Source organism: Bos indicus, chromosome 21 (genome assembly GCF_029378745.1).
Source record: "Bos indicus isolate NIAB-ARS_2022 breed Sahiwal x Tharparkar chromosome 21, NIAB-ARS_B.indTharparkar_mat_pri_1.0, whole genome shotgun sequence".
NCBI lineage: Eukaryota > Metazoa > Chordata > Mammalia > Artiodactyla > Bovidae > Bos > Bos indicus.
Genome location: NC_091780.1, coordinates 21,750,151 through 21,760,537, shown reverse-complemented (window position 1 = coordinate 21,760,537; position 10,387 = coordinate 21,750,151). Strand labels below are relative to the sequence as shown.

Below are 10,387 nucleotides of genomic sequence, written 5' to 3'. Positions count from 1 at the left end.
AGGGGAAGGAGGCAGCCAGGGCTGAAGAGGCAGACGCCTTCAAAGGGCTGGTGGATTCCAGCAGGGGCAGATTGGGATGCCCAGGCTGCCGCAGGCCTCTGCGGTGCAGGGGCCGGGTGCGGGGGTGGGGGTGACCGGGCAGCAGGTCTTCGTGGGGCGTTCACTGGGATTTCCCAGCACGTTCTGGTTTCTATATCCTCTTCTCCTTTTTGAGAGTAATCACTTCCCACTTGATTCTGGTTATACTTTTTTGTGTTTTGTTGTTGCTGTTATTGTTGGTTTTAACCAACAATATTTTTTGTCATTGTTGGTTTTAACCTTCTAAACGTCTCCAGACCTCTTGATTTGCCTGTTTCTCAGTCCTCAAAACAGGTCCCACAGAGTCACCGCCTCAGTTCTCTTGCCCACGGTTGCTTAGAGCTTGAGCCTGGGAGTGTGCGTGGGGCTCCTGTGTGGTTGGTCCGGGCCACTGAATCCCAGACTCGGGCTCCTCTTCACTATTCTTTGGCAAAACTAGAACACTAAGATTATAGAGTTGTTTATACATGCTAGTGGTAAAGAACCTGCCTGCCAACGCAGGAGATGTAAGAGATGCGGTTCGATCCCTGGGTCAGGAAGATCCCCTGAAGGAGGGCATGGCCACCCACTTCAGTATTCTCGCCTGGAAAATCCCACGGACAGAGGAGCCTTGCGAGTTACAGTTCATAGGGTCACAGAGTCGGACTGAAGCGACTTGGCAAGCAAGCAAGCAATACAGCTAAACAGATCCAATTTAAAGGGCTGTGCTTTATGCAGGGATTATATTCTACTTTTGGTGTTAAATGTCCTGGGCAAGAGTTGTGACTTTTTTTTTTTTTTTGGCCATCCTGTGTGGCTTATGAGTCTTGGTTCTGTGACCAGGATGGTACCCAGAACCTTTACTGTTAAAGTGCAGTCTTAAAAAAAAAAAAAAAAGTGCAGTCTTGTGCTCAGTCGTGTCCAACTCTTTGTGACTCCATGGACTATAGCCCGCCAGGTTCCTCTGTCCATGGGATTTCCCAGGAAAGAATATTGGGAGTGGGTTGCCATTTCCTCCTCCTGACCCAGGGATCAAACCCGTGTCTCCTGCATTGGCAGGCAGATTCTTTACTACCACACCACCTGGGAAGCCCATACCTGGTCTCAGGTCTTGACTTGAAAAAAATAAACACTTGGCAACCCGAAGTCCATTTCCCAAATTCGGGCGGGCTCTTGTAGGCTCCTGAAACCAGATACCTGGAAGCTTTGAGATGGGCTCCTAGGCGCCCATCTCCATGGAGGTGTTTTAAGCCCATTCTTTCCCAGTCATCACTGGAATCCCAGGGCTGGAGGAGGAAAGGCTGGCATGCTGGCTGTGCCCGGACCAGCTCCTGGGGGAAGCTCAAGGTTTCCAGGCCTTCTTCCCCATCAGTGAACAGCCAAGGGCTGGCAGCTCCCCAGGAGACACAGCCTCTGAAGCCCAGTCTGGCACCAGGAGCTGGCTTCTGTCCTGGAGGCCTGTTGGTGGGAAAGCAGCTTTTCTCTACAAGTGGTAGGAATTCTGGGGTCTTGGCCGGCACCCCTTTCTCATGGGCTCAGAGCCCTGCAGGTGGCCATTCTAGTGGGAAGGACGGTCAGGTGCTCCTCTGGGCCCCCTGGAGAATGAAGTACTCATAGGGGGTTCCTTCCCGGGAAGGGGTGAGAACAGTTCCACCCAGAACCATGGAAAGAAGCACTCGCAGTCACCTCACTAAAGAATATTCATTTATTTATAATTATTGCTAAGTAAACTTCTCTTTGAAACAGGAACATAAAAACACAGTAGGGCTTTGCACGAGTGGAATTTCTAAAACAGTTGGTTCGTATACATGTCAAAATAAGTTAGAATGGAGTTCGTCCAGGAGTTTCCAAGTCACATGAGAGGCCTCAAGAGCCTCTTCTGAACAGGTTGGGGCAGGGCGGGGCAGGGTGAGGACTGGAGCCTTGCTGAGACCGCCGCCCTCGCCCCCCAGCTCAGATTGTGAGTTGTGCTGCTGCTTCCTTCTCTCAGCCTTGCCCAGGTCCAAGGCACGGGGCAGGGGTGGGGGTGGGGGGTTGTTCAAGTATGGAACCTCTCAGAGGGCTGGTGCTGATGGCGGGGCTGGGGGAAGACAGGAGAGCACCAGCCTGGGGGCTGGACCTTGTCCTGTGGGCTTCCAAGACCAAGGCCACCGGGTGGCCGGAAAGAGGAGGAGGAGGAGATATGGGTTTTTGTTTTTGGTACCTGGGGTGGGGGGAGAAGACGTGGTGGAAAGAGGTAGTTTGCAGGGGACAACGCTTCTGCTCAGCAGGAGAAAATGTCATCTACAGTGACGGGGTCACTGCCACCTGAGGGTCGTCATGGCGGGCACCTGGGAGGCTGGGGGCCTCGGGGTCTAAAGAGCCACACTTGGGGTGAGTGAGGACCCCCAGTCCTCCCATTTGCTGCTCAGCATGAACTCTAGTGAAGAAGGAAGGGGCACCTGGCTGCCTGATCCTGAGGCTTCTGTGTCCTCCCCTCCCCCCATCCTGATCTCAGCCACCCTGAGGCCTGGCTTGTGTGTGTGTGTGTGTGTGTGTGTGTTAGTCACTCAGTTGTGTCCAACTCTTTGCCACCCCATGGACTGTGGCCCGCCGGGCTCCTCTGTGCATGGGGATTCTCCAGGCAAGGATACTGGAGTGGGTTGCCACTGGTCCTTCAGGAAGGACACAGCTCTGGGGGCACCTCCTCCCAGCTGCTCCCTGGGGCCCGTGGCCTCACCTCCTGTGCCTTTGCGGATGGCCCTGCCTGCCCCCACTCCCACCCCATCTCACAGTCCTCAGGGTGCGAGTGGGTGGGAGTCTGGGTGCCCTGGCATTCCTCAGTGTGCTCTTTCACCGTCCCGGGGGCCCTGCAGTCTTTTTCAGCTCCGAGGCAGGAGCTGGGGACAGAGAGGCTGAGAGCGGGCAGGCATGGGAGCTCTGGCCGCTGCTCTGAACGGCATGGAGCGAGTCACTGGCGGGAGGGGCCGGGCAGGGGTGGAGGGCCTGCCAGGCTCTGCCCCTTCCTGCCTCTCGCCCTCGCCTCCTGAGGCTTCCTGCCCACAGCTGCACGCGCCCTCCAGGGCCAGACCAGCAAGTACCCCCTCCATCCCCACCCCGAGTCCCTGGGCTGCTCTTGGTTGGTTGGGGAGCCACAAAGCATGCACAGCACACAAGAAAGCTTCCGCGGGGAAAAAGAAAATGATGTCCATCAGAAAAGAGAATAGGTGACGCAGATTTGGAAAGAAAAAAAAATAAATTACCTTCAAAATACCCCCCTTTGCTCAAAAAAAAAAAGGGTTTTTTTGTTTTTTTCCTCTATGGTCTTCCTTTTTAAAATATGTTGCTCTTCCTAGGACTCTGGTGACTCTTGGCTGTCCCCATCCTCAAAATGCATACTTATTAGACCTTAAATAAGAAAAAGTCCAGTCCCCCCTCCCCCCCACAAGCCATCCTTGGCCTCCTTGAGGACAGCCCCTCTTGGTCCCCAGTGACCCCCTCCCTGTTCCCCTCACTTGGGGGGCCGCCACCTTTGTTAGCAAGTGCCTCATGCACTGCATGTCCTGGCTTTGTCAGGGGACCCTGGCGTGCTGCCCTGGATAACATTTTGTTGGAATCCACTTTTGGGACACCCATTTCCAACCAAACAGGGCTGTGAGATGGGGGCTTTCTGGGGGCTGGCTGGAGAGGATGGTAGCCAGGGTTGGGGCTGCACCCTGCTTTCCTATGGGCCGCATGCATGCCTGGCTGGCAGAGAGTGTGGAGGGCACCAGGAGGTAGAAGGCAGAGGGCCCTGCCTGGCTGTCTGTGGACTGGGTGGGGAACGGGACTCGGCCTGGGCTTTTCCCAGTCTATGGGCTGATGGGAGTGGGTGACGGTGGGGAGCAGGGCTGACCAACCAGCACAAGAGCTCCACCATCCCTAGAGACAGGAGATGGTCCAGAGGAGAAACACGCCATGGCTCAAGAGATCTCTTCTCCAGTGACAGGGCCCCTGAGGAGCCATGAGGGCAGCCCCCCAACACTGGTTGCCCCCGCTCTGCTGGGCCTGAAGAGACAGAACCACTGCCCTAGTGGCCTGTCCCCAAACAGCCCCCATCCGCATTTTTCCCGCAGCAGCAGGCCCAGGAGATGGGGACCTGGGCTTCCCGGGTCATCCTTCCTTCCCCACCATGCTTGGGGCCTGTGCTGGGTTCACAGCTGAGGCCAGTAGTACAGTCTCCATTTGGTCTCCAAGTCCCTAGTGGTGCAAATGACCAAGTGGGAGGGCAGGGCTCAGGACAGTGGGGCAGCAGCTCGTTCCTCAGCTGCAGGGAGGCAGCCGGCACGCCCCACGCCCTCCTCGCCCGTTCGGGGCGGCCGGGCCTGTGCTATAGCACGTTGTAGTAGGCCATCTCTTTCATGGCCTGTTCGGAGAGGACGCTGGCCTCAGCGCTGCCATCCACACCCGCGTAGGCGTAGGCGTTCTCCTCGAAGTCCTCCATTTCCTGCTGGCTGTCGAGCTCAGAGGGGTCTGTGCCCGTCAGCTCCATCATGGGGTCTGCAAGAGAGGGCACAGTCAAGCTTAGCTGCTGCCTGTGAGAATGGCCAGTCACTCCCACACAGGAAGCAGAACTAAAGGAGTGGTTCCTAGTCACAGCTTCCAGAAGACTCAGTGGTTTCCTCTACCGCCCTGCTCTGGGGGGACCTGACTGACTCCCGTGGCTTTTCAAATGTGTGCCGAGTGAGTTCAGGCCTGGATTTGAACTCTGGGGGGGGTCTCTTGCACCTCCTGAGTCATGAAAGTGAAAGTCGCCGTTTTCTCCGACTCTGCCACCCCATGGACTAGCCCGCCAGGCTTCTCTGTCCATGGAATTCTCCAGGCAAGAATACTGGAGTGGGTAGCCGTTCCCTTCTCCAGGGGATCTTCCCAACTGAGGGATCGAACCCACGTCTTCTGCTTTGCAGGTGGATTCTTTGCCATCTGAGCCACCAGGGAAGACCCCTAAGTCACTAAGCCCTTATTTATTCTTTGCAACATGACTAATTAATCCCCTTTCCCATATGAAAGATTCCTGTGCTGTATCATGTTGGCCACACCACTTATTTGGCACCTACTGTATGCCAGGCACGTGACATGTATCATCTCCTGAATGCTCACAGCGACCCCATTTAGGAGAGCAAAAGCAAGTTCAGAGAGGTTTATCAACTTGCTCAGGGGCACCCAGCAAGTGCTATTGTTTTGATCTACTTGTGACTGTCTCAAAGGGCTGTTTCCTCTGGTGCCAACTGTATCCTCTGGCCCTGCTCTCCAAGGCCAAACACTCAAGGTAGGTAAACAAAGATGATGAGATAAAAACTCTTTTAAAAGGCCTCCAGTCATTTTATCAAATTGAAATCTTTTATAAAGCTCTTACTGTTGGAACAAAGCCAGATAGAAAACTCCACAGAGGTGGAGGCCTGGGTGGGGCTGCCTTCTGATGAGTTTTGGAGGGAGGGAGGCCCAGAGGACACAGGGAGGCTTGCTGGCAGGGACTGTGGCTGAGTCCCAGTGTGCATTGTGCCCCATCTATCTAGGAGATGCGATGTATTTGGGAGGAAACAGAACCCAGCCCAGGGGTAGCCTTGATGAGTCTAAGGCATGGTTTTTCAACCTTGGCATCATTAACACCTTGGGCCATGAGTCTTTGTTTTGGGGGACTGGCCTGTGCATTGTAGGATGTTTCACAGCATCTGTGGCCTCTGCCAGCTAGATAGCAATAACATCACCCAAGCTGTGATACCCAACTGTCTCTTGTGTATTAGTTGCTCAGTCGTGTCTGACTCTGCGACCCCAGGGACTGCAGCCCGTCAGGCTCCTCTCTCCATAGGATTCTCCAGGCAAGAATACTGGAGTAAGTTGCCATTTCCTCCTCTAGGCAATCTTCCTGACCCAGGGATCAAACCGGAGTCTCCTGCATTGCAGGTAGATTCTTACCGTCTGAGCCACCAGGGAATCCCCAAATGTCTCTTAGACATGGTCAAATAAATGTCCCCCATTGAGAACCACTGATTGAATGGCAATCCCACTCCTTGCCAATGAGTGGCTCAGGATGAGGAATGGGACCCAATTCTGGCCAATGAATCATGAGGAAAGGCCTACTAGTGAGTTCTGAGAATGTTCTCATTGGTTTCATAGAGCAAAGGACAGCAGGCTCTTGCTCTTCCAATGGAGGTGAACAGGGAAGCATGTTGCCCTAAAGGCTACTGGCAGCTATTTTGTGACCATGAGGAAAATCACAGCCAATGCTGTGGAGAGAGGGAGTCTCACCCTGTCATTGCTGAGGGGCTGGATCAGTCAACTTTGCAGATAACCTGGACTGCAAATCATTTCTTCATTTATTTCCTTATTGTTTAAGCTGGTCTGATTGGGGTGTCTGTTGTGTCCATGGCATATGACACACTGAGTCTTCTGACTATAAAACAAGGTCAACTGCACCACGTCTTACAGACCCTAGGCTGTTTCTTCCTCAAATCCTAGTGGCACACTTTAATCAGCTATCATATAGCTGATTAAAAATAAGCTACATAAAGGCTGAAGAATTGATGCTTTCAAATTGTCGTGCTGGAGAAGACTCCTGAGAGTCCCTTGGACTGCAAGGAGATGAAACCAGTCAATCCTAAAGGAAATCAACCCTGAATATTCATTGGAAGGACTGGTGCTAAAGCTGAAGCTCTGATACTTTGGCCACTTGATGTGAAGAGCCATGATGCTGGGGAAGATTGAGGGTAGGAGAAGACGGGGACGGAGGATGAGATGGAAAGATAGCATCATCGACTCAGGGGACATGAATTTGAGCAAACTCCAGGAGATGGTGGAGGACAGGGAAGCCTGGTATGTGGCAGTCCATGGGGTCGCAAAGAGTTGGACACAACTTGGCAACTCAACAACAACAACAAAATAAAGCCAGGAAAAAGTTCTACCTTCGAGTCACTTGTTACCCTCCCAACTTTTTTTATTAACTCTATTTGGCAGTTCCAGTTGGCCCCAGGGAACAATTTGTACCATTTATTTACTTATTTTTTTTGCAAAAACATTAATCTACCTCTTGAATTACAGTCCTATAGTTTATTGGATAGCTCTATCTAGAATGTATGCTGCCTTCCTCCTGCACAAGATCAAGCCTGAGCTTCTCAGACCAAGGTTATATATGAGTGACTTGGGCCCCAGCCATTCCCCTGCCAATCCCTGCTTTACTGTCTGTTATCTGGTACAATCAGGAAGAAAGCCATTGTAGGCATCCTTGGTTGCTGACCTCAGATAGAAAGAGCTTATGCCTTAGCCACACCCTGGAAGAGAGGTTTGTAGGGACAGCTGCTTTCAAAGGACCAGTCCTGCTCTGTCCCTCCTGCTGGGTTTGCTTCCTAGCAGATGCACTAGAGTACTGGCTCTCAGACTCTACTCTGCATAGAATTAACTAAGGGGCTTAAAAAAGAAAAAAAAAATTCGGATCCTGGGCCACACGCCAGATCAATTACATTTGAATCTCTGTGGTTGAGACTCAGGCATCAGCACTTTAAAACTTCTCTAAGTGATTTCAATGTGTAGCCAAGTTTAAGAACGGCTCTCTAGAGCTTAGAATCAGAGGTTCCCAATTTGAGTTTCTTGACCGGTAGCTTCCCTTTGACTTAGGAACTTGGAAATGCAAATGGTCTGACCCCACTCCAGACCTACAGAATGAGAAGCTCTGGGGGGTGGGATTCAGCACTTTAACAAGCCTCCAGTGATTCTCATGCTCCCTGGCTCAAATTTGAAAACCATCACTTCATTCAATGCCTCTCAAGTTTTCCAGTGCAAACAAATCACCGAGGGATCTTTGCGAAATGCAGATCCTGATTCAGCAGGTCTGGGGTGGAGGTGAGTCTGCAGTTCTAGCAAGATCCCAGGTGATGCCAACACTGCTGGCCCCAGAACCATATGCTAAGGAAGAAGGTGCAACAGAGCATCTATATGCAGTCAACAGCATTCTATCCTCACTCAGGGAGAATGGAAAACTGAGGACACTTGTTTCTACCAGAAAACCCCAGGCCACTCACTGTTCCAAAGCTAAAGCAGGGTTATTTCCATCATGCCCCAGCATCTGATTGGCTCCTCGTGAGTAACCTCACATGGCAAGTCAACCCACCCAGTGATTGTCAACACACATTCCTAGCTGTGCATCTTGGAAGAAACTCCAGAAAAGTCAAATAGCTCCAGACTATACAAGGAACCTTCTGCAAGTGTGGCTGTCTACTCCTTCCTGTAGAATCTCTAGTGTCTCCTCCCCATGAGGCCAGAAAGAAGAAGGTGCTTCCACTACTGACCAGTGTTGAGGGGAGAGGTCATCACTAACACGTGGGGATGTTATAACAAACAGCCAATGAACCCTCCGCCAACTGCAGAGGTGAGCAAAAGTCTCCTGAGTATGTGGGCTGCATTCCTTCCGCCAGGCACTAGGAAGAGTGTGACTGACTGTATTACCCTTTTTGCCTTGGCCACTGGGAAGCTCAGGGCTCCCTTTTGCATGCCCACAGAACCTCCCACTTGTACTTGGGCTTGTGACCTCACCTGGCTCTCCCTTATCTTTCAGTTGGCATTTTCCCTTTTGTTACTTTCCTTCCCATCCATTTTTAAACTCATTATAAACTGGGGGATTTTTGCAGAAACTAATGCCTTTGACCAGTTATTTTTACTTTGGCCAGTCAAATATTAATTCTGTTATTTCACTAACACTTTGCAGATTATTACATTCAATAGTTATACCTGACACACCTATAAAGTCTTCTCCAGCACTATGAGTTTCATTTTCATTTTGAATATCCCAAACACTAAGGTTTTCTTTTGTCTTTTTGTTGGTCTAATACATTCTGAATCAGAACTATATTCTGAAGAACTATCATCTTCTGAGACACTATTATTTATGTTGCTTAGACAATCAGAGGAAGTAACTGCATAAAATTCACCGAAAAATTCTTGTTTTACTCAAAATTTTATAATGCATCATTTTTGAAATTTTATGGTAATAAACTTGCATTTATAACATACACAAGGTTGGAACAAAAATCTAACAGAGCAAAATGTGAATTATAACAATCGTAAATTGTATAATGAACCCTTGATCAGTTTTAAGCTCTAATAACTTTGCACGGTGACGTTAATTGTATCACTCTCTAAAAACATATTGATATGTCTCCAGACAAAAACGTCTGGGTAATAAAAGACATATTAACACATCTCCGGTCAAATAATGTGTTAAAAATGCCCTGTCTCAGTGATGATCTTGCATGAGTTCCCTAACTTCTCTATCCTTCAGTGCCTGCATCTGTACAATGGTGATAATAACAGAGCCAACCTCGCAGTGAGGGTCACATGAGTTAATAAAGGCTTGGCACACAGCACTCAACAAATATTCTTTTTATTATTGTTTATGTGAGCCCACGTAAGTCCTTTGGAGAATACATAAACGTCCCATCGTTATCACGCTGATGGCCCTCCGGGGAGCCCCCTCTCCAGACCTGAGCCCACCCCAGTGAGGTCTCAGGCCTGGCCAGCCTCCCCACTCCCCTCACTGGACAGGAGGCTCCTGAGTGCGCCATGACAGGACCATTCCTGCTCCGTCCTCGGCGTGTGGCCCACCCACCTTGGCTGTCCAGGCCGATGTCCATGACGCCGTGCTTGACCTTCATGTGCCGGCTCAGGTTGCCCTTGAGGTTGAACTTGCTGGAGCAGTAGGGGCACTTGAAGGGTTTGCTACCCGCGTGAAGGTGCATGTGGCCCAGCAGGTTGTACATGCGGTTGAAGGACTTCCCGCACACCTGGAACACACCCCGCCCCAGCCCGGCCTTGTCAGCCTGGGGGCCTGTCCTCCCCCGCCCCTAGCCGCTCCCACCTCCATGGCTGGGCCTGAATCGCATCCCCTTTGTCCCTTCCTATGTGACTGCAGAGGCCGAGGACTGGGCCCCTCCTTGCAGGTCACTGTTCCTGCGGGTCTGCCCCACACTCCCCGAGCCGAGGCTGAGACCCAGGCTGGGAGCTCCGGCAGCACTGAGTCTCTGGCCTGGGCTCCTTCCCTGAGGCTGCACCGTGACCTTCACCCCCGCCCCCAACTCTCCAAAATCAACTTCGGGGAATTCCCTGGCGGTCCAGTGGTTAAGATTCTGCACTTTCACTGCCAAGGGCCTGCGTTCCATCTCTGGCTGGGGAACTAAGATCCCACAAGCCTCAGTGCAGCCAAAGAAAAGCAGCCAATTCAGTAGCTTGTAGGACCTCAACCCTCACCACCTAGCCCCCACCCCCCCAGAGCCCAGCAGTTTCAGCCAACGGGGGTGGGGTGGGGGGAGCGGCCCCTCCTTGC

General features: G+C 51.7%; 1 protein-coding gene across 5 annotated transcripts in view; it reads right to left on the bottom strand.

The window, feature by feature from the left end:
- Positions 1-1,744: 1,744 nt before the first annotated feature.
- The window catches only part of ZNF710 (zinc finger protein 710), a 74,387-nt gene continuing 65,744 nt past the window's right edge, over positions 1,745-10,387 (bottom strand). For 4 of the 5 annotated variants that reach the window (XM_070775130.1, XM_070775133.1, XM_070775132.1 and 1 more), the window contains one exon: positions 5,252-9,848. In XM_070775130.1, coding sequence (XP_070631231.1) covers positions 9,459-9,848 — 390 coding nt within the window. In that variant the 3' untranslated portion in view covers positions 5,252-9,458. Of the gene's footprint in view, positions 4,576-5,251; positions 9,849-10,387 lie in introns of those variants that run through there. The other variant, XM_070775134.1, reaches the window with a different exon arrangement.